Raw genomic sequence first — 24,960 nt, forward strand, 5'->3', positions numbered from 1 at the left:
GCCCCCCGCTCTGTGCAAATACAGCTGATGACCAAGACTAACCAGGTCCCTGCCTTCCTGGAGCTTCATTATCAAATGGTTTGCCTTTTGCTTCATAACTAGAGGTGATAGAGAGCAGAGGCATGGTCTCATGTGACTGCAAAACTACATCTGAGTATTTACATGTTATTTACTAGATTTGCAATAAACAATATCCCACTAAGATGAATTGCAGACCAGAAAGAACATTTAACTTTGAGCAGTTTCAGGTAGGACCATGAGGCTAGTTACAATACTAACAAAATATTGCCTAGTTGGGTTAGAAAATTATTTTAGCACCATTGTTAGCCTTCAGCGTTTGGTATTTAGCCTTGGAGGTAAAGCAGGTCTATATTTTGCACCTGTTTGAGTGTACTCGTAACATATATTCACAGTCAGGCCTTTGCACTGCATCAGGGCAGGTGCCACTGTGGTTGTCAGAAGCAGTAGTGGGTGGCAATTAAAAGCATGGATCTTGGAGGCAGACTTACGGGGCTTGAATCCCCATTCTGCCACTTACAACGTGGGTAAGTATGAACAGGTTACTTAACCTCTCTGTGCCTTAGTGTCCTCATCTGTGAAATGGGCATGATATTAACTCATCTACCACATAAGGTTGTTGTGAGGGTGAAAGGAGTCACTTTAATCAAAGCACTTAGAAAGCTTCCTGGCATATTCTCAGCGTTCTGTAAGTGTTAACAGTTACTATAATTGCATACAGTGTGTCGCTCTTTTAAAAAGGTGTTGTATCTTCTATAGTGGATCCTGCAGGGCAAAGTATTGGCTGTACTAGCTTTGCAATTATAATCCTGACCTAGTAGCAACTGTGCCAAATTGCACAAGCAGATAGTAATGTCTGGCTGTGCCTGAAGTTTGGACTGTTAATGGAACAACTGGAGCTGACTTTTACTTGGCATCCAACCAAGTCATGAATCCTTGCCATCATTTCAGCCATATTTTTACCTCTTTTTTTCTCTACTTGCAGTGGTCTTGCATTAAATACTTACTTTAAAAAAGCAACTTGCTTGCTCCTTTCTGGGCAGTAGGTGAAACTCCTTGCAACGTGGTTAAGGACACGGGATATCAGGATGGTATGCTCGTTAACAGAGGAGGCTGTTTTGGCCTGTGTTGATGAGAGACACTCAGTCTGGGTTTTGTTCATTATAGTTTTGCAATCAAGGTCACTTCTAGGTGGGGCACTGTACTGACAACAAAACAGGAATGAACAGTATTTATGATCTAAATGATGGGATGCATCACCTTATGCACTGCTTTATTCATTCAGCAAATACTATAAATATGTGTCAGGGGCTGTTCTAGACCCTGGGACATAGCCCTTCTCCCCAGACTATCTCCAGATATTCAAACAGTAACTCAGATAAACGTGGTAAAGAAATGAGCGAGGCAGTGGTCTGCAGGTGAATGTTGGATGATGGAATGTGGTCATGTAAAACAGTCATAGTTTCCTGGGTATCTTTATTATGAATACTAGATTGAGGTCAACCTCTCTCTGGACTCTTCATTCAATAAGACTTCTGAGTGGTCTTCATTTCCTAATGCTTTTGAAGCATCAAATTCTTCTATTTTAGATGAGATACACACACACACACACACACACACACACAAACACACAATCCATAATGCTGCCATATGACTGAATCTACCCAGTAAAAGGAGGAACACTGTATATGTTGAATTATCAATAACTTCACTCAACACTAAGGGTTAAGTGAAGTTATTGCCATCTTAATTCCTAATTCTCTCTTGGTCAAATCAGTCTTTTCTAAATAGTTACCTGAGAATCCTATAGAAAAAGAAAATCTAAGATATTTTAAAGGCATGCTTTCAGACTTTTGGAAAGAAAGTTATTTTTTTCTCCAAATGAAAAATAAATGAAAACATATCATTAACCTCAATTCTTTCTTTTAATTTGCCATCTTTGCAAACAGCCTCTAAAAATCTCAGTTCTGAGCAAAAGTTGTTACTGCACTCCTTAAGCCTTTAGTATTTGGTATTTAGCCTTGGAGGTAAAGCAGGCTACTTTGCCTTCTCTAGTAATTGTGCTTTCTTAAGACCACTATAGCTTGTTTAAAGTGTTATTTAAAGCATTTTTAAATGTTTTGCATCCACCTGAATAACTTCTGAAGGTAGGGGCTGGGATTTACATTAACCTGTATTTCCCTTTTTAAAAAAGTCCCTGAGACAATAATGTGGGTACATTAGCTTATTTAGGATGTGATTCCAGAAGCACAATGAAAGAATGAGGAGGAGAGATCAGTGACGAACCAATACAGAGTTAATGAGCAGATTACTGCTCTGGGTATGTGTTTCGGTTACCATCTCTGCAAAACCACCCCAAACGCCACGGTGTGAAACAGTCATTAATGATGTTCCCAGAGTGTGTGGGTCAGGAGTTAGGATGAACACAGGGGCCTCGGCTTTACAAGATCTGGGGCCTCAGCTGGAAAGTTTCAAAGGCTGGTGGTTTTGATACTTGAGGTCAGCTGGCACCTCGGCTGGGGCTCAACAGAGCACCTACACGTGGCCTCTTCATATATGACCTGGGCTTCCTCCCAGCGGGGTGACCTCAGGGTAGTCAGACTTCTTACCAGGTAGAACAGGGCCCCAAAACGAATGGCCCAGAGAACAAGGCCAAGCAGCATCACCTCTTCTGACCAAACCTTAGAAGTCACGCAGCCACATTCTGTGGGTCATAAGCAAGTGGTAATCTTGGGGGGTAATCTTGGTAATTCAAGGGGGTAGGGAGACTAGAGCTCAGCTCTCAATTAAAGTATGTCAAAAATTTCCAGCATTTTTTCTAAAATCAAAAAATTGCATCACAGTGTAGGCAACCATCTGTCTTCTTGACTGAAAGCATCAAAGGGAGGGGGAAAATGTGGGAGGGAATATGAATTAACAGATAATTAGAATGTAATGTAACATACAGGTGATAAAAGACAGGTATGTACAAGGTATCATAGGGTCGCAGAGGACTGGCACTTAGCTTGGTCATAAGAGTCAGAGAAGGTGGGTTAGAGTCAATCAGATGAAGGAAGGTAGGGAGGAGATTTCAAGTAGAAGAAGAAAAGCAATCGCTTGGTATGTGCAGTTTGGTGAAGTGGACCAGGGAAAGTGGCAGATGAAAGTGGAAACGGAAAGTCATGAAAAGTCTTGAATGTCACAAGAACAGGCAGGGACCTTATTTTTAGGCAGTGGAGAGTCATTAAGTGTCCCTGTAAGCATCCAGGGCAAAGACTACAAGAGCCTGCATGAAGGAAGTTTAGCTGGGCTCCTCAGTAGGGGATGGATTTGATAAATATTTAGAAAGTAAAATAATACCTGGAATATTAACATTAATACTCGAAAGTGTGGAGTGAAGGAAAGAGAGAAGTCTAGTTTTACCACCAGGTTCCTACCCTGGATGCTTGAAGGAATGGTGGTCCCAGTGAGATGAGGAATTCTGGAGGAGAAGCAGGTTAAGGAGGAAGACGTGAGTATGAGGTGCCTGTGACCTTCCCGGTGCATATGGCCAGTGGTCAGATGCGTATCTGAGTCTAAACTGGAAAGAGAAGATGGGGCAGGAGATACCTATTTGGGAGTGACCAGCAGATAGGAAAAAATGAGGAAGTATAAGAATCCATGGAAAGACAAGAGCAGCTTTTTTGGTTCCAAGAATGCAGATGTCGCTAATAACTTGAAGTAGTTCACACCTGATCATCTCTATTTTCTTGATGATGAAGACAAAGTTATCTGTTGAGAGAAGATGGAGTCCAAATACTCAGAACAATTTGCAAAGCAGTGAACAAAGAGAAAACAAATATGGATCATAGCACAGGAAAAAAAAAGTTTGCTCTTTTAGTACCATGCATGTTTTTGCAACTGTTCCTGATGTTAGCATGCCTTCTACTTGTACCCTGAAATTCCCACCCTGAAGCCAGTCACTACCTAGGCAACAATAATGCTAAAAACACGTTAGGGTCATACTCTCCATAATATCAGCACTCTAAAGTTGATTTCAGTTTCTTTGGATTCACACATATATTGAATCATCACTGAGCAAGAAAATCATTAACCATCTTCAAATTTAAGCCTTCACACATGGAAACACCTATCATGAAATGGAAAGAGATTTTTCTTTCCTTTTCCCTTGGTATTTAGTTTTCATTATTCCAAAATATCTCAACAATCCGTATTTGTGTGTCAGTAAGAGTTTCCAACAGATGATAGATACCAGGTTTCTCCTGTAAATCTTCATTGCTTTGCTTGAATCTGAACCACAAGGAATTCAGAGTATTGATGCCCTAGGAAAGATCTCTTTCCAAGAGGAGTTGGCGGGGGAACAGAATGTGTTTGAAGACCAAGAAGACAAGATGAACAAGCCTTTCTTTTGTCTGAGCACATGCTCGCCTTCGTCAACAGACACAAACAGTATAATTACTGTCCTGTCAGGGTGCACAAGTTTTTGTTTCTGTTTTTGTTTTTTAATCTGTAAAAGGACTCCTAGTTAAAAGGGTTGAAAACCACTGGTTTAGATAATCCTAATCCATAGGTAATCCACACATATCCATTCAGTGGCTTCGATTGCCTTCCCCAAGGACACTCCCATCAGCGCCCCTAAGGGAGACACAGGGGCAGATCTGAACCTTACCCCTGTTAATGAAGCGTGGGAGACTACCAGAGGCAAGCTGCTAAAGGAGGAATGAAAGGGACCAACAGCCTGGAGAGTCCAAACCGGCTAATTGGCCCCTGAAAAATAGGGAGTGGTATGCTAATGCCTCCTGTTTCCTAACAGCCCAGCAGGGTCCCCTAAGAAGGAGACCTCACCACCTGGCGGGGTGTGGTCACCAAGAGGGAGATTCTCCACCAGCAGCCTGGGGAGGGGTTGGGGATGAAGAAGGAAAGGGAAAAAGCTTTTCTTCTGTTTTCTCTGCTACATCCATAGAGCCTCTTACCAAAATATTAATTTTCCAGATCTCTTCCTTTTATGGTCTACAGTTGAACCTGAGCTAGAATATAAAAACATACGAAAGGGTATAATGAGTTTGAAGACCAGGAACTGAGGAAAAAGAAACCAAAGGAAAAAGAAAAATGTACCCCAAATCAGGTTGGGAATTTTAGCCTGGGAAAACTTGTATGCAAGTGTGATATTGTCTCCTGCTTGTTTGCACGAAAGGTGTTTACCATAGAAATTTGCATAATAATACCTTCCTAAGTGACCTTAAGTCTTAACTGAAAGCCCTTCTCACCTCTTGGGATAATATCTGAACATCTGCTTTTATTTCAGGTGAAGAGAAGTTCAAAGTGTGCATACAGGGACAGTAGAAATCCGCAATTTGACCTCCCAAAGCCCCCTTGTGGAAGTGCAGTTTTTCACAACTAGACTTTGAGTCTGTGCAAGAATAATGTAGATGTAGAAAAGCCCCAGTGCTTTTCTCCTTTCCTTCCCAGCTGTCTGCCTCTCTCTCTCTCCTCATAGATTTATTTATCCCTTTTCTCTTCAGTCCCTTCTTTGGCCTTTCTTACCCTGTCTTTCTCAGCCTCCTGAATCCGTTTAGAAGAGAGAGCCTAATACTATCCAAAACTATTCATAATTGAATAGTTTGCATGCCGAACCACCCTTACCTGCTGCCAGTGTGACAGTGTGAAGCAAACAGCCTGATCTATGCTGGTAATGTGCATCTTCAGGAAAGGTTCAGATTTTACCCATCCGGGGGTTTTCCCCACCAGAGCAAAGATACTATGAAATTAAAGAGAATGCCTATATTTCCATTTGAATAAAAATCGGTCATGAATAACTTGGTTGTCCAAAGTTGCTAAAAAAAAAATTGCCAAGTGATTATTGTATCCTTTTCCTCCACCAAAATTAAAAACATCTTAAGGAAGACTAGATGAACCATCACATGACTCAGACAAAGGTCATTTTCCTATTCCTTTGAACAACCAGCCCTTTCTGCGCCTTTGAATCTGGTTAAGCCCTTTACTTCTTTTAAAGCTTCTGTGGCTTAGAGGACACTATTATGGGAAAAGAGCAAGTCCAGTCTGGTAAACTGCACAGAGATACACCCGGGTCTCCAGAAACATCTACTTCAAGTGAAATTTCCATAGTAGGCTGAAGTTTGTTCCTCTGGAAGTTTCCATAAAGGGCTAAGGAAAAAAGTCTCCCTAATCTTTTTCCCATGTGTCTACTGTTCATTTGAAGATTAAGATTATTTATGTTTAGAGAGCATTGCAGCCACTTAGATAGCTCTCAGTGGCCAGAGGGCTGGAGGGATGCACTCATGTTTATCACTGGCACCAGAACAAGCATTACAGAAATGCACGCTCCTTGGCTCACCTCCCAAACTCTGCTTTCTCTCCGACTGACTTCAAGCCACTTTGTAAGTTGTTTTGTTGTTTGAGGAGAACATTTCTCTCTGGGTTACAATTCTGCAGGAGCCAATATTTTAACACTCTTCTTCTGGAAAACTTCCCATTTCTAATACTTCCCCTCACTGGATTCTTCTTTGAAGTAGAGAACATGGCACAGGCCTGAGATTACAGATCAGGATTGTTTCCCTCTTGAGGTCTGTGTGTGTGTGTGTGTGTGTGTGTGTGTGTTTCTGTGTCTGAGCTGGGTAATTGTTTCATTGGGTGCTTAGAATATGGTATAATGTTGGCCAGGATCCCGAATTCAGTCCTGGAACATATCACACTGAGGAAGGCTGCTCTATGGCGACAGATCCAACTTATGTCCCCAAACAATATCAAATCATTTGACAATTATGTGCCTGGGATCCGTTGGAGAGGGTGGAATGGCAGACCCCAGTCTGGTCTTGCCGTATCTGCCTTCCCCTGTATAACCCAACCTTGACACCTGCTTCAGTTACCTTGGGCTTTTCAGTGTTTCACACACATCTTGTAGCAATTCCCACCTTTGTGCCTTTGCTCACAGCGTCCCAATACTGGAATATTCTCCCCAGTCTTCTCCAAGGATTGAACATTAAATCCTTAATCTCGGACGCCTCCCCAGCCATCTGCACATCACAGCTACTCTTGTAGTTGTATCTTCACCACGAACACTAGATATGACGTGTGGAAATTGTTCTTTGTAGATCAGAGATAAGAAACCTATTGCCCTAAGTCGATACACTCAAAATCCTCCTGCCCAATCTCCTTTTTATATAAAGAAGAAAGAGAAAAACCGAGTGGTTGTGTATTCAGAACCAGACTTCCAGTCACACCACGTTGCCTAGTTTTGTTTTGACTTTCCAACCAGACTGTGCTCTGAAGGCAGGAACCTGTCTTCCCTTCACTTATACAGTCCCATACCTCCCAGCAGAGTGCCAGGCACACAGTAGGCTCAGCAAATGACTGCTCAGCTTCTGAGGGTTCTGGAGAGGAACAGTTTTTATGAGCTTCCAGGAAATTAAGCTGATTCCAGTTGCTAACTGTATAACTCAGGGCCACGGTGGGGCAGCAGTGGCCCTGCTCAAGGGCTCCCAGCCAAGAGGACCCCTGGGAACTGAAGTCCAGACTGTCCTCAGATCTCCAAACCTTGGAGGGGAGCAGCTCCACCAGAGAAATGGAAGCTTTTTTCTACTTTGTTAAAAGGTACTAATACCTCACTAAGCCACATACTTATGGGGCAGTGTCTCCTGAGAGGGCACATTTTCTAATCTCCTCGATGGTTTTGTGTGGGTTAGCAGAGGTTCAAGTCTAACATAGGGAGAGGAAAGATGATCAAAATTAGTTTAGTGAGCTGATAGGTTTTAGTTTTATATTATCACAGAGTATATATAGAGAGATTTTTTTCTTTTTAGATTTCCTTTAAAAACATAAATTGCGGACTTCTCTGGTGGCGCAGTGGTTAAGAATCCGCCTGCCAATGCAGGGGACCCAGGTTCGAGCCCTGGTCCGGGAAGATCCCACATGCCGCGGAGCAACTAAGCCCGTGCGCCACAACTACTGAGCCTGAGCTCTAGAGCCCGCGCGCCACAACTACTGAAGCCCGCACGCCTAGAGCCCATGCTCCACAACAAGAGAAGCCACCACAATGAGAAGCCCGTGCACCGCAACAAAGAGGAGCCCCCGCTCACGGCAACTAGAGAAAGCCCGCGTGCAGCAATGAAGACCCAACGCAGCCCAAAAAATAAATAAATAAGTAAATAAATAAATAAAATAATAAATAATAATAATAAATAAATTGCTTCTGTATACCAATATAAATACATGTGTTAACATATGCATATTTATACACACACACACACACACACACACGAAGAACTTGATTTGGGATAAAAATGAAAATACATGCAAACCTGAATGTTTAAGAGCATAGAGCTACCCAATATTTATTAACTTTTTCCAGAGGATGTCAGAATGATACTTTTACCTGTTCATTCATTCATTCATTCATTCTTCCAGCATATGTATTAGGTGCATACTGTTTAAAATTGATCAGTTATAACCCAAGAAGAGATGTGTGACTCTGACTGCTCTACTCTAGAAATACTATAAATATTTCTCCTGTGTGGTCAGAAACTCCAAGAAAATTTGAGAAATCTGAGCAATAGAAAGCTTTGTCCTCCCCTTGTACAATGTGAGCGCCTCTACGCCTGGATCATTGTGCCTGGTTCTGTCCAATGTACTGCAGGTCCTTTGAACAATCAAAACACCTGAAAGGATGTAAGGGTTTCCGTATAAGGATAATTGGTATATAATCACGGAAGATTAGGGTTGGAAGGGACCTTGAAGCCGTCTAAGCCATCAGTCTCCTCATTTCACAGAGAAAAAACTTGATATCTGAAAAGGCTCAATGCTTTGTATTTTATTTCTTATTTTAGAAAGGTCAAATTATTTTCAGAACCAACCAGGTCTTCTTTATCCCCCTGACTCCTAGAAGCCAAGAACATCTAGCTATAGCTTTGTTTTTCCAGAACCTAACAGTTCACCCAGGCAAGTAGTAAATTCTTTTATTAGAGAGAGATGAGATTGTAATATCAACCTCAGGTTGTATTTATTTCAATAAACTCATAATAAAAAGTAATTAATCATTGCCCTGCACAAAATTTATCCTAAATATCTCTAATTTATTCTTTTGAATCCATCTCCAAAACACATACAATAAGACGTACCTGGCTCAGAGTTGTAAAAGGAATATTGTCAGAGATTAATAAATTTTTAAAAATAATCCAAGAATCTATGGTTTAATACACTCAAATGAATTACTATTTTTTTTTCCCACTGGGGACATTATATAGGTAATTTCCTATGGATGTGGGCAAAGCAACTCTATGACAAGGTTGACAGCCTAATTAGGGGGTTGGGGATTTTAAGTTTTAATTCTGTTTTTAACATCAATTTACAAAGAGGAGCAGACAGAATCTTATAATCACATTTCTCATTAGTTAAGGTATAATAATGTCATTCACTGATGGCAGTCGACTGGAACTAAGGTTGTTACAAAGAACTGAAGTAATAAATACAATCCTTGAAGTTTACAGAAAATCAAGAATCTGCAACAATGTTAAAAAAGTGAATGAGACTTGAAGAGATTATATGCAAAGAAAGACTTACACACTTTGATTTTGCAATATTTTCCACCACTGGAACACCACAGTAGAGCCTGCCTTATGCATTCTTTTAATCTTTAAGTAAATTAATGATTTCTTCTATTTTACATGGTTTTAAATGTTTTATGTTAACAGAATATATTTTAGATTTACTATAAATAAATTATTCAAAATTTCAAAAATGGGTTCCATTTTAACGTCAAAAAATGGGTACTACCTTAATTGTAAGTTTTTAAATTTCACTTTACCTTTTACTGCTTCTTCCTGCTTCCTACTATTAGCGTTTTGTATAATAAGTATTCAAGGTTCTAGTCTTCAAACAATCCTTCTAAAAACTGTCAGCTATTTATAGTCCTTTCTCCTCTCTTTTGTTTTAATGGATGCTTTTAAACCTGTTAGAAATTAAAGGCCGCCAGGGCTGAATGTGTTCATGGCAATTTGTCCAAATTGACTTATTACTGTGGCCTGGTGGGTAATGGTGAGCCATCTGGCTCCATTTCTTAGGAAATATCCTCCAAGAGAGTGATTTCTGGGAGAAGGTTTAATTATCTTTCAGCTAAAAAAAGACTCTAGTTATCCTCTGGGTTAAACCTATGGAATAATTATTGTTAAATTTCAGTTTAGGAGGATCTGTCCTTTAACATCTCATCTATTTCTACTGCACAAGAAAATTAACACAAATTAGCCCCAGATTGATATTTTTATACACAGGCTCAGAATATCACTCATTGAAGAAATTTATCATTCTGCAAAGATGAAAATGATAAGTTAGTTGAATATACAAATTTCCTTTTGGCCTTAAACTTTGAGGGAAATGCAATACATTCTCCCCACATTTTCCTTATAGCTCCCAGAGCAAAGAGGTACCAGCTTTAGACCAGCATTTAGCTGTTATTACCTCATTTTATAAATGTAAATAAGGCCACCATTGTCTTTGGCCCATCGAATGTCACTCCATAGTCAAAGAGACATTAGATACTGCATCTTCATCTGTAAAATTAGACTAAAAGATAAAGTATACCTGTTCCTTTTATTGCCTCACTCCCAGCTTTTCATTACTAAATGGATATGCTTATAAAAATGCAAGCAACCTCAAACATGCTTTTATTATTAAATGCTGTATAAGATCCTATCACAATAAAAATGGCCAGAAGATATGAGCTATCATGAGTAAATTGCCTGTTAATCAAATGTGTTATACACCCCTGTACAGCATATTTATATGCTCGAAACACCTTGACTTTCCTTTGGGGAAAACTATGGCTGATATGATGCAGCAAATGTTAAAAGTACACAAATTAATCCTTTTTTTTTTTTAATTCACATTCTTATTGATTGATTGATTGATTGATTGATTGCTGTGTTGGGTCTTCATTTCTGTGCGAGGGCTTTCTCTAGTTGTGGCAAGCGGGGACCACTCTTCATCGCGTTGCGCGGGCCTCTCGCTATCGCGGCCTCTCTTGTTGCGGAGCACAGGCTCCAGACGCGCAGGCTCAGTAGTTGTGGCGCACGGGCCCAGTCGCTCCGCAGCATGTGGGATCCTCCCAGACCAGGGCTCGAACCCGTGTTCCCCACACTGGCAGGCAGATTCTCAACCACTGCGCCACCAGGGAAGCCCTAATCCATTTTTAAATGTTTTATTTTTATTGCTTTAAATCTGCTAAACTTTACGTTCCCTTTTTTTTTTTCTTCTTTTTTTAAATTTTTATTCGGGTATAGTTGTTTACAATGTTGTATTAATTTCAGGTGTACAGCAAAGTGAATCAGTTATACATAATAGCAGCTTTTTTTTTGAATTTTTGAATTTTATTTTACTTATTTTTTTATACAGCAGGTTCTTATTAGTCATCCATTTTATACATATTAGTGTATACATGTCAATCCCAATCTCCCAATACATCACACCACCATCCCCATGCCCCCGCTGCATTCCCCCCTTGGTGTCCATACGTTTGTTCTCTATATCTGTGTCTCAATTTCTGCCCTGCAAACTGGTTCATCTGTACCATTTTTCTAGGTTCCACGTATATGCATTAATATATGATATTTGTTTTTCTCTTTCTGACTTACTCTGTATGACAGTCTCTAGATCCATCCACGTCTCTACAAATGACCCAGTTTCGTTCCTTTTTATGGCTGAGTAATATTCCATTGTATATATGTACCACAACTACTTTTTTTTTTTTTTTTTAATTTTATAGCTACTTTTATTTTTATTTATTTATTTATTTTTGGCTGTGCTGGGTCTTCGGTTCGTGCGAGGGCTTTCTCTAGTTGTGGCAAGTGGGGGCCACTCTTCATCGTGGTGCGGGGACCGCTCTTCATCGCGGTGCGCGGGCCTTTCACTATCGCGGCCCCTCCCGTTGCGGGGCACAGGCTCCAGACGCGCAGGCTCAGTAGTTGTGGCTCACGGGCCCAGCCGCTCCGTGGCATGTGGGATCTTCCCAGACCAGGGCTCGAACCTGTGTCCCCTGCATTAGCAGGCAGATTCTCAACCACTGCGCCACCAGGGAAGCCCTGTACCACAACTTCTTTATCCATTCGTCTGTCGATGGGCATTTAGGTTGCTTCCATGACCTGGCTATTGTAAATAGTGCTGCAGTGAACATTGGGGTGCATGTGTCTTTCTGAATTATGGTTTTCTCTGGGTATATGCCCAGTGGTGGGATTGCTGGGTCATGTGGTAATTCTATTTTTAGTTTTTTAAGGAACCTCCATACTGTTCTCCATAGCGGCTGTATCAATTTACATTCCCACCAACAGTGCAAGAGGGTTCCCTTTTCTCCACACTCTCTCCAGCATTCGTTGTTTGTAGATTTTCTGATGATGCCCATTCTAACTGGTGTGAGGTGATACCTCATTGTAGTTTTGATTTGCATTTCTCTAATAATTAGTGATGTTGAGCATCTTTTCATGTGCTTCTTGGCCATCTGTATGTCTTCTTTGGAGAAATGTCTATTTAGATCTTCTGCCCATTTTTGGATTGGGTTGTTTGTTTCTTTAATTTTGAGCTCCATGAGCTGTTTATATATTTTGGAGATTAATCCTTTGTCCGTTGATTCGTTTGCAAATATTTTCTCCCATTCTGAGGGTTGTCTTTTTCTCTTGTTTATGGTTTCCTTTGCTGTGCAAAAGCTGTTAAGTTTCATTAGGTCCCATTTGTTTATTTTTGTTTTTATTTCCATTACTCCAGGAGGTAGATCAAAAAAGATCTTGCTGTGATTTATGTCAAAGAGTGTTCTTCCTATGTTTTCCTCTAAGAGTTTTATAGTGTCCAGTCTTACATTTAGGTCTGTAATCCAATTTGAGTTTCTTTTCGTGTATGGTGTTAGGGAGTGTTCTAACTTCATTCTTTTGCATGTAGCTGTCCAGTTTTCCCAGCACCACTTATTGAAGAGACTGTCTTTTCTCCATTGTATATCCTTGCCTCCTTTGTTATAGATTAGTTGACCATAGGTGTGGGGGTTTATCTCTGCGCTTTCTATCCTGTGCCATTGATGTATATTTCTGTTTTTGTGCCAGTACCATATTGTCTTGATTACTGTAGCTTTGTAGTATAGTCTGAAGACAGGGAGTCTGATTCCTCCAGTTCCATTTTTTTCCCTCAAGACTGCTTTGGCTATTCGGGGTCTTTTCGGTCTCCATACAAATTTTAAGAGTTTTTATTCTAGTTCTGTAAAAAATGCCATTGGTAATTTGATAGGGATTGCATTGAATCTGTAGATTCCTTTGGGTAGTATAGTCATTTTCACAATATTGATTCTTCCAATCCAAGAACATGGTATATCTCTCCATCTGTTTGTATCATCTTTAATTTCTTTCATCAGTGTCTTATAGTTTTCTACATAAAGGTTTTTTGTTTCCCTAGGTAGGTTTATTCCTAGGTATTTTATTCTTTTTGTTGCAGTGGTAAATGGGAATGTTTCCTTAATTTCTCTTCCAGATTTTTCATCATTAGTGTATAGGAATGCAAGAGATTTCTGTGCATTAATTTTGTATCCTGCTACTTTACCAGATTCATTGACTAGCTCTAATAGTTTTCTGGTAGCATCTTTAGGATTCTCTATGTATAGTAGCATATCATCTGCAAACAGTGACAGCTTTAGCTCTTCTTTTCCGATTTGGATTCCTTTTATTTCTTTTTCTTCTCTGATGGCAGTGGCTAGGACTTCCAAAACTATGTTGAATAATAGTGGTGAGAGTGAACATCCTTGTCTTGTTCCTGATCTTAGAGGAAATGCTTTCAGTTTTCCATCATTGAGAATGATGTTTGCTGTGGGTTTGTCATATATGGCCTTTATTATGTTGACATAGGTTCCCTCTATGCCCACTTTCTGGAGAGTTTTTATCATAAGTGGGTGTTGAATTTTGTCAAAAGCTTTTTCTACATCTGTTGAGATGATCATATGGTTTTTATTCTTAAACTTGTTAATATGGTGTATCACATTGATTGATTTGCATATATTGAAGAATCCTTGAATCCCTGGGATAAATCCCACTTGATCATGGTGTGTGATCCTTTTAATGTGTTGTTAGATTCTGTTTGCTAGTATTTTATTGAGGATTTTTGCATCTATGTTCATCAGTGATATTGGTCTCTAATTTTCTTTTTTTGTAGCATCTTGGTCTGGTTTTGGTATCAGGGTGATGGTGGCCTCATAGAATGAGTTTGGGAGTGTTCCTTCCTCTGCAATTTTTTGGAAGAGTTTGAGAAGGGTAGGTGTTAGCTCTTCTCTAAATGTTTGATAGAATTCACCTGTGAAACCATCTGGTCCTGGACTTTTGTTTGTTGGAAGATTTTTAATCACAGTTTCAATTTCATTACTTGTAATTGGTCTGTTCATATTTTCTATTTCTTCCTGGTTCAGTCTTGGAAGGTTATACCTTTCTAAGAATTTGTCCATTTCTTCCAGGTTGTCCATTTCATTGCAATAGAGTTGCTTGTAGTAGTCTCTTAGGGCGCTTTGTATTTCTGTGGTGTCTGTTGTATCTTTTCCTTTTTCATTTCTAATTTTATTGATTTGAGTCTTCTCCCTCTTTTTCTTGATAAGTCTGGCTAATGGTTTATCAATTTTGTTTATCTTCTCAAAGAACCAGCTTTTAGTTTTATTGATCTTTGCTATTGTTTTCTGTGTTTCTATTTCATTTATTTCTACTCTGATCTTCATGATTTCTTTCCTTTACTAACTTTGGGTTTTCTTTGTTCTTCTTTCTCTAGTGCCTGTAGGTGTAAGGTTAGATTGTTTATTTGAGATTTTTCTTGTTTCTTGAGGTAGGCTTGTATTGCTATAAACTTCCCTCTTAGAACTGCTTTTGCTGCATCCCATAGGTTTTGGATCATCGTGTTTTCGTTGTCATTTGTCTCTAGATATTTTTTGATTTCATCAGTGATCTCTTGGTTATTTAGTAATGTATTGTTTAGCCTCCATGTGTTTGTGTTTTTTACGTTTTTTTCCCTGTAATTGATTTCTAATCTCATAGCGTTGTGGTCAGAAAAGATGCTTGATATAATTTCAGTTTTCTTAAATTTACTGAGGCTTGATTTGTGACCCAAGATGTGATCTCTCCTGGAGAATGTTCTGTGCACACTTGACAAGAAAGTGTAATCTGCTGTTTTTGGATGGAATGTCCTATAGATATCAATTAAATCTATCTGGTCTATTGTGTCATTTAAAGCTTCTGTTTATTAATTTTCTGTTTGGATGATCTGTCCTTTGGTGTAAGTGAGGTGTTAAAGTCCCCCACTATTATTGTGTTACTGTCTATTTCCTCTTTTATAGGTGTTAGCAGTTGCCTTATGTTTTGAGGTGCTCCTATGTTGGGTGCATATATATTTGTAATTGTTATATCTTCTTCTTGGATTAATCCCTTGATCATTATGTAGTGTCCTTCCTTGTCTCTTGTAACATTCTTTATTTTAAAGTCTATTTTATCTGATATGAGTATTGCTACTCCAGCTTTCTTTTGATTTCCATTTGCATGGAATATCTTTTTCCATCCTCTCACTTTCAGTCTGTATGTGTCCCTAGGTCTGAAGTGGGTCTCTTGTAGACAGCATATATATGGGTCTTTTTTTCTATCTATTCAGCAAGACTGTGTCTTTTGATTGAAGCATTTAATCCATTCATGTTTAAGGTAATTATCGATATGTATGTTCCTATTACCATTTTCTTAATTGTTATGGATTTGTTTTTGTAGGTCCTTTTCTTCTCTTGTGTTTCCCACTTAGAGAAGTGTCTTTAGCATTTGTAGAGTTGGTTTGGTGGTGCTGAATTCTCTTAGCTTTTGCTTGTCTGTAAAGGTTTTAGTTTCTCCATCGGATCTGAATGAGATCCTTGCCAGGCAGAGTAATCTTGGTTGTAGGTTCTTCCCTTTCATCACTTTAAATATGTCATGCCACTCCTTTCTGGCTTGTAGAGTTTCGCTGAGAAATCAGCTGTTAACCTTATGGGAGTTCCCTCGTATGTTATTTGTCATTTTTCCTCTGTTGCTTTCAATAATTTTTCTTTGTCTTTAATTTTTGCCAGTTTGATTACTATGTGTCTTGGCGTGTTTCTCCTTGGGTTTATCCTGCCTGGGACTGTCTGCGCTTCCTGGACTTGGGTGGCTATTTCCTTTCCCATGTTAGGGAAGTTTTGACTATAATCTCTTCAAATATTTTCTCAGGTCCTTTCTCTCTCTGTTCTCTTTCTGGGACCCCTATAATGCAAATGTTGTTGCATTTAATGTTGTCCCAGGGGTCTCTTAGGCTGTCTTCATCTCTTTTCATTCTTTTTTCTTTATTCTGTTCCGCATAAGTGAATTCCACCATTCTGTCTTCCAGGTCACTTATCCATTCTTCTGCCTCAGTTATTCTGCTATTGATTCCTTCTAGTGTATTTTTCATTTCAGTGATTGTATTGTTCATCTCTGTTTGTTTGTTCTTTACTTCTTCTAGGTATTTGTTCTTTAATTCTTCTAGGTCTTTGTTAAACATTTCTTGCATCTTCTCAATCTTTGTCTCCATTTTTTTCCGAGGTCCTGGATCATTTTCACTGTCATTATTCTGAATTCTTTTTCTGGAATGTTGCCTATCTCCACTTCAGTTAGTTGTTTTTCTGGGGTCTTATCTTGTTCCTTCATCTGGTACATAGCCTTCTGCCTTTTCATCTTGTCTGTCTTTCTGTGAATGTGGTTTCTGTTCCCCAGGCTGCAGGATTGTAGTTCTTCTTGCTTCTGCTGTCTGCCCTCTGGTGGATGAGGCTATCTAAGAGGCTTGTGCAAGTCTCCCGATGGGAGGGAAACTGGTGGGTAGAGCTCAGTAATGGTGGGTAGTGGTGGGTAGAGCTGGCTGTTGCTCTGGTGGGCAGAGCTCAGTAAAACTTTAATCCACTTGTCTGCTCATGGGTGGGGCCGGGTTCCGTCCCTATTGGTTGTTTGGCCTGAGGTGACCCAACACTGGAGCCTACCCAGGCTCTTTGGTGGGGCTAATGGAGGACTCTGGGAGGACTCATGCCAAGGAGTACTTCCCAGAACTTCTGCTGCCAGTGTCCTTGTCCTCACAGTGAGACACAGCCACCCCCCGCCTCTACAGGAGACCCTCCAACACTGGCAGGTAGGTCTGGTTCAGTCTCCTATGGGGTCACTGCTCCTTCCCCTGGGTCCCGATGTGCACACTACTTTGTGTGTGCCCTCCAAGAGTGGAGTCTCTGTTTCCCCCAGTCCTGTCAAAGTCCTGCAGTCAAATCCCGCTAGCCTTCAAAGTCTGATTCTCTAGGAATTCCTCCTCCCGTTGCCGGACCCCCAGGTTGGGAAGCCTGACGTGGGGCTCAGAACCTTCACTCCAGTGGGTGGACTTCTGTGATATAAGTGTTCTCCAGTCTGTGAGTCACCCACCCGGCAGTTACGGGATTTGATTTTGTTGTGATTGCGCCCCTCCTACCGTCTCATTGTGGCTTCTCCTTTGTCTTTGGATGTGGGGTATCTTTTTTGGTGAGTTCCAGTGTCTTCCTGTCTATGATTGTTCAGCTAGTTGTGATCCCGGTGTTCTCGCAAGAGGGAGTGAGAGCACGTCCTTCTACTCCGCCATCTTGAACCAATCTCCTACCTTACCTTTTAATATTAACATACCATGGTAATTGGTGCTTTGAGTGTGACGTGCACAGTAATGAAGATTGTCCTACCTGCATAGTACAGGTGACTCCTGTACATAGTACAGAGCGCTCGCAGGTCAGCAGCAGGAGCGTGAAATCTTCTCCACCACTGGGATGCAGAGGAGCACCACTTCCCACCCACTTCTCTGTCCCCAGAGCAAGGCCCGTCCCAGGTAGCCTGGCTTCACTGTCTCATGGGCTCCTGACTCCGCTCAGAATTCAGCCTCTGCCTTATCAATTCAGACCAACTTTTAGAGGCTGCAAAATGTGTAAACAGCAAAGAACATGGGCTTTGGAATAAATAAGAGTTAGGTTCAGATTTTGTCTCAGTAGTTTAATAGCTGAATGGCCTGGGCAAGATACTTAACTTTTCTGAATCTTAGTTTTGTGATTCACCTCAAAAATAGGCACAATAATGTCTAATTTATAGAATGGTGATGGTGTTTAAATGAGACAACTCCTCAGGTCATCCTCTGACTGTAGTGTCTGGAACACAGCCAGCACTTGGGAAGTGAGGTTTTCCTTCTCTTTCCTTTTCTGAAAGAAGCAGAATAAGAGCAGTGCTTAACAGATAAGGCTGGTCAGGACTACAGGCCCCAGAATTCAGTCTTGACCGTCCATACATACTTTTAACTAAAGGTCTCAAAATAATTTCTGGTTTGTCTTCTTTTAAAACAACATTATTTATAAGTCAGTAATTTGGACTTTTTTTTCTTAATACATAACTCTTTTCTTTGCCGGGATCCCATGCCAAACCGACCCCACAAAATTCAACTTTTCAGCATTTGTGTGCCTTTTCTGGTTAAGTGTGGCTTCAAAATTTAATCCATACAACTCTCCAATGTTCATTTGACAAATGCAACGTACATGCACCATTGTTTTAAGTTCAGCCTAAGATAGATGTTTTAAAAAAGGAACCAAGCAAAGGTATTTCTACCACTTAACAGATGTTCTCCTGGATAGCCTCCTTTGCTCTGAGATTGTAGTGCTTAGAAACAGTTTTCTTCATTTGTAGTATTGTCTTCAGATCTCCATATATACAGATCTTTTCTTCATAGTCTGTGTCGTCTTAAATTAACAACTACATAGCCAAAATATAAGTACTAATTAAGGCTGATTTCAGGATGCTAATTAGAATTAGACTAGGATACTTATGTAAACAGGAAATGGGCTTGAAATAGACCTGTCCTGAATTACCCAGCTACTTACTAAATGTTTTATTGGAACCTGTGTTTGTCTTCAACTAATGGATGAGGGACCAGTATCTAGCTTAGAGTGAATTGCGTGCTATTACCAGTTTTTTTGAATACACACAAATAAGTTGTGTGAAAAATAACTGCAGTGTGATTCAAGGTTTTACATTGCCTTGAATATACCCCATTATTTTAAAAATAAGAAAGAAAAAAAAGACAAAGAAAACATTTAATTGTTATAGCTTGTTGAGTGGTTGAGACTTTGTGGCATTCAGTGTTATGATGTTAGCCTCAGAAAGAGACAGTAAACCAATAGAATTCATCTCCCTGCAACCAGATCCTCAATCCCAGACTCCCTTGCTCTAAGGATTTATGGCATATGAAGATCATGTTTATTTAATATCAAACAGCTTCATGAAAATGAACAACTCAGGCATATCGAAATATCAAAACATTGCATTGATGAAATATCCAGATGACAGGCCAAATTATTATACCTTCATTTATGTGTTTAAATATTTTATTGAAACTGAAGCACTGTGATAGAAGATGAGGTACATATTGATTGTGGGATTATAGGACGTTTATTTGAAATTCCTACCGAGTACATTCTTATCCTATGCAAATTTCCTTCTATGGAATATACTCCATGATCTGAATAAAATATTAAAAATAATAGTCTTTAAAATACCTTATGTTTTGAGAAAAAAATGTTAACTGTTAGGAAGAAAGAGAACATGCTAAAAATGTATTGAAATTTCTCTCAGTTGAAAATAGGAGTATCTGTCTGAAGTGGGGATAACAATGGCCAAGGGCCGTAAAAAAATATAAACCAGAGTTGTAAAATACCTATTTAGCAGTAGTCAAAAATATGAATAAATACTGTACTTTTAATACTTTATTTTGCTAAATATTCCATTATTTCTCCCAAACTATTATTGCTCCTTCAGAGAAAACAAACAGAACTAATAATGGAAGAGCTTTATTTCTTTCATGTTAAAAAGAGTTTTCACCTATTACAGAAGAAGACAATAAAATGAAATAAATAGCTATTTTTAAGAACCCTAATACAATGTGGTATTTTATGAATGTACAGCACTAACTTGTACTTGACTTTAAAATTCCAGAAATGATGAAGCAAACGAGTCTTTTACAATCGCCAAGGCAACTTTAACTCGCTTGAAATGAAGGCGGGTAATGGGCGGGTAGCCTTCTGGCCGTGGCTGTCTTCACACCCTGTGACTTTAGTTGAATCGTCAGGTTAGAATGGGAAAGAAAGAAGTAAGAATGGCTACACAGGGGCTTCCCTGGTGGTCCAGTGGTTAAGACTCCACACTTCCACTGCAGAGGGCATGGGTTCGATCCCTGGTCTGGGAACTAAGATCCCACATGCTGCACAGAGCGTCCAAAAAAAAAACAACAACAGCAACAACACTGGCTACATAGTTAGTGTGTGTGGCTGACTGCAGAGAACGAGAATCTTAATCTGTCCCCACACACCATCCCCCAGCCCAGCTTCAACATTCATTGCTCCAGAACTGTCATTATCCCCCACCCCGTAAGCTTGGCTCTTTCCTCTCCTGATACTGCTTTACCCCTGACCCCATACTGTGTCTGCTGCAGACACCAATGGCCAAGTGAGATAGGGCCACCTCTCTATTTAGGAGAACAGCTGCCACCACACTGATTAAAGAAATAAGAACTCAAGAAGAAGGGCCACTGTGACAGACTTAGAGTGAACCAACGTACACATAGCGGGCTAAATTGGATATGCCAGATATTCAGGGATTCTTGGGTTATTTGTGTTTTCTGGAGACATCAGCAGCTGGACACAGATATATATATTTTTAAAAAGTTACAAAGATTCCCTTTGTGAAGAAAATGCAACCAAGGCATACCTGTATAGAAGAAATGATGGTTCAAATTTCCCACTTTTGTAGAGAACATTCAAGGGGAAGATCAAAAAATGCCATTTGCAAACAATTAGGAGACAAGACATTTTAAACTAATTTGAGCACAGTGATGTGCTCAATCAAGTATGCTGTACGACCTTGGAGAAGTCATATCTCAGGCTCCTCATCTGTTAAATGAGAGGGTTGGACAAGATAACTGCTGCCATACCTCCCTGTTCTAATAATCTTTGACTTGAAACGTACAAGATTATAAAGAATCAGTGACCAAGAAAAGTGAAAGAAATTTCCAACTCTTTGATTCTCTGTGCTTTCTAAATTTTCTGCGAAGAACACATATTCCTTTTGTAAATTAGGAATTAATAACTTATCTGTATCTTTTTTAATTTAAAATATTTAGAAGAATAGAAACACTAGAGACCAGCTCATTTAATAAATGAGGTCATGGAAGAGTAAGAAGGTTAAGTAATTTGCCCAAATGTATATACAGTAGTCGATGGTGAATCTACGATTCTGACCAAATTCGTTTGACCCCAAGGCTGTTGCTCTTTGGTGATACATTAGACAGAAAATGGCAATCATCTCCATCAGTTAACAAAAATAAAAACCCTCTCTTGATTTTTTTTTTTTTTGTCTTCCTGTCAGGATTTAAAAGACATCGAGGCTCAGCAGTAAAACCACGAATTTAAAGAACTTGAAGGTCAGGCACTTATTTGTGTAGTGCACAAGTCCTGTGACAGGCGAGCCCCGCTTTCTCCTGTGCTGGGTATCCTGGCCCCAGTGTCTCTCCCCTGTTAGTCACGTGTGCATGTGACACAGTGACCCACCAGCCCCTTCTTCAACCACAAGCAAAGTGGCAAATCTTACAACCCTCTGGTGTGGTGTTTCTTCGTGATGTAATCCTGAAAACTCTGTCTATCTGGATCGAAGCCACCTCTACACATACTCCAAACACTCCACGTAAGCAGCCTGTCTTCCCTCAACTCCCCAAGTGTCAAAACCTAAAAGAGGAGTGACGTGCGCTCTCCTAGATGCATCACAACCTAACCTTGCTTTACGATTTACTGTTGAAATTACCAGTATCATGAGACAAACAATGACTTTTAAGCTTAAAAAAAAAAAGGGCAATAAACTAGAAAAAGCAAACTGCTGCATGAGTCTGATTAGGACTTCCAAGGTGTTCTTGACTTTTGGCTGCAACCCTTTCTGGTGCACCTTCTGTTCACACCAGCAGAGGCTAAATATAGTATTTTTGAAGATATCCTATAATCACTATTTACTGGCTGAGAGTGCAAGAAATGGTTTATTGGTTAGTATCAGTAAAACTTCAAAGTCCCCTCTTAGAAGGCAGTGCAGTTTCCCGCCTGTTTGGTGCACATGAAGTCACTGACCCTAATAAGGCAGGGGAGGCTCATTAGGAAAAGCAACAGCCTTCAGTGTGCTTTAGGAGCTTGCAGTCACCGCAGAGGAGATCAAAGCCTCCCTTGGTGGTGTCTGTGCATCTGTTTTCTTTTCATCTAATGTGTTATTTGCTTAGTTGTTTGACAGCATCAAAGCTTTTGGCCATTAGTTTCTTTGGTCTGCACGGCACCAAATTCATTTTACTAATCCATCTGGTCTAAGATAGAAATGTTTCCGATAACTGCAAGTCACCAATTTGAAGGAAATGAACACTTCCAGAATTTATCATTAGTTTCTAGGGCCCAGGTTCTCTTCATCAGTCTGGAGGTAGAGAGCTTGCTTCCTGCATCTTGTGAAGTCATCCATTATTCCTAAGGAAAAATGCAATTTAGAATCCAGGAAAAAGAAGGATATTTCCCCTCCCCACCATCTCTCAAAAGCTTTATTGAGATATAATTCACATACTGTACAAGTCACCTTTTTAAAGTGTATAATCCAAATAGTTTTTAGTATATTCACAGAGTTGTGCAATTTTAGAGCATTTCCTCACCTCATAAAGAAACCCTAGATCGAATCAACATGTTGTATACCTTAAATTTACACAATGTTATAAATCAACTTTATCTAAATAAAGTTGGGAAACAAAGATAGAGGGAATAAAGGAAAGGAAAGAAACCCTGTGCCTCTCAGGAGTCACTCTCCTTTTTTCCCCCAACCTCTCCCTGCCCCCTCTTCCTAGGCAACTACTCATCTACTTTTGCTTTCTATGGATTTGTCTATTCTGAATATTTCATATAAATAGAATTATGCAAAATATGGTTCTTTACGACTGGCTTCTTTCACTTAAAGTTTTCAAGGTTCATAATATGTAGCATGTGTCAGTACTTTATTTCTTTTTACTACCAAATACTCCATTATATGTATATACCACATTTTATTTATCCATCTTTCAGTAGATAGACATTTGGGTTGTTTCTGCTTTGGGCTATTATAAGTTATACTACTATGAACATTCTTATACAAGTTGTTGTGTATACATATATTTTCATTTCTCTTGGGTATATACCTAAGAGTGAAATTGCTGGATCATATGATAACTCTGTGTTTAACCTTGTGAGGCTCTACCAGGCTATTTTCCAAAGCAGCAGCAGCATTTTACATTCTCATCAGCAGTGTATGAGAGTTCCAAGTTGTCCACATCCTCACCAACAAATGTTATTGTCTGTCTTCTTGATTATAGCCATCCTAGCAGGTGTGACATGGTATCTTTTTGTGTTTTTGATTTACATTTCCCATTCTGTATTCATGGCTAATACTGCTGATCATCTTTTTATGCTTATTGGCCATTTGTATGCCTTCCCTGAAGAAATGTCCATCCAGATCCTTTGCCTAATTTTTAACTGGGTTGTCTTTTAATTATTGAGTTATGAGTGCTTCATGTATTCTAGATATGAATCCTCGAATACATAATTTGCAAATTTTTTCTCTTTTTAATTTTGTTTACATGTTCTATGGTAATTGTGTGTTTCCTGTTAATATGAACAGGAAACTCCTTAAAAAGGAACCATGAGTCACAATAGAGGAAATAAAGCATGTTTCAGAACACCCTTTTGCCAAATATACAGATTCAAAGAGAAGAAATCTCTAATAATAATATTAGAACAAGAACTTAGTAGGTCGTTACCATAGCCCCTTCAGTTTTGTTGCAACAAGAGTTATTCATGTCTGTATATAGATTTAGAGTTTACAAAGTACCCTGATATACATACTCTGTTGTAGCCTTCCTAACAGCTCTCTGAAATATTACAATTATCCCATTTACTAATGAAAAAAATGAAGGGAAAGGAACAGGGTAGAGACATTCAGTAAAGTACCTTCTCACGTCTAAGACTAAGTCCAGCGCAAACACCCGCTACATAAATACCAGAATATACAGGCCAAAGTCCATTCAATGAAATACAAAAGCCATCAAAATAGTTGTGTAAAATGAGTTTTTAAATAATTTATCTCTTTGTATGTCATGCCTAAATGTGAGATGAGTCTTAAAACAGTAGCCAGTGTCACAATAAATTAGCCATGGTATAACTACAGATATTGAATATCCAAAAAACTTAATTTATCTTTTATCATGTCTTGCAACGCATAGGTCTGTCCCCCTGAGAGTGTGCATTGATTGTTGTTAAAGGAATCAACATGACCATAGAGCCTGTATCTTGAGTTTTTATCTAATGGTAATGAATGGACTTGAGAAAATAGTGCACACACTCTACTCTGCCGTTAACTTACTGTGTGAAACTGGGCAAACCACAAACTTCTCCCAGCCTCAAATTCATCATCTAGGAAATCCACTGAGATTCCTGTCCCTAGACTCTCAGGCCTCTGGGTTTCTGCCCCGTGAGCTCTGAAATGATGTGGATTAGGGCTTAAATAAAAGGGGGAGGAGCATAAGAGAAGAAGTGGCCTCCTGGTAGCTGAATAGGAGAGAAGTAGCAGTAATGATATGGTGATACAGGTCTTGTTGACTAATCAGCATGTGAGACTACATGTAGAACTAGGATGAGTTGTGTTTGTTAATATTTTCACTGAAGCAAGCAGGAAATTCAGATTAAGCTCAGTAATCAGTCCCGTCCCTGTTCGCCATAGTCTACACAGAGTACTAATGAACTGTTTCTCACTTTTGCCCAATTATTTGCCATGGTTGATAGTGGCAGTTACTACCTCATAGTATTAGTCCTTGAGGTTCCAATTTGGTTTG

The 24,960-nt window shown here is 39.6% G+C and overlaps 1 protein-coding gene across 5 annotated transcripts in view; it reads left to right on the forward strand.

The window, feature by feature from the left end:
• DLC1 (DLC1 Rho GTPase activating protein) overlaps positions 1–24,960 on the forward strand; it is a 406,041-nt gene that overhangs the window by 258,873 nt on the left and 122,208 nt on the right. Inside the window, exon 6 of one of the 5 annotated variants that reach the window (XM_059909792.1) lies at positions 21,450–21,907. The exons of the other annotated variants lie outside the window; for them this stretch is intronic. Coding sequence (XP_059765775.1) covers positions 21,450–21,493 — 44 coding nt within the window. The 3' untranslated portion in view covers positions 21,494–21,907. Of the gene's footprint in view, positions 1–21,449; positions 21,908–24,960 lie in introns of those variants that run through there. 5 annotated transcript variants of the gene reach the window in all.

Source organism: Balaenoptera ricei, chromosome 21, assembly GCF_028023285.1.
Source record: "Balaenoptera ricei isolate mBalRic1 chromosome 21, mBalRic1.hap2, whole genome shotgun sequence".
NCBI classification, from domain to species: Eukaryota; Metazoa; Chordata; class Mammalia; order Artiodactyla; family Balaenopteridae; genus Balaenoptera; species Balaenoptera ricei.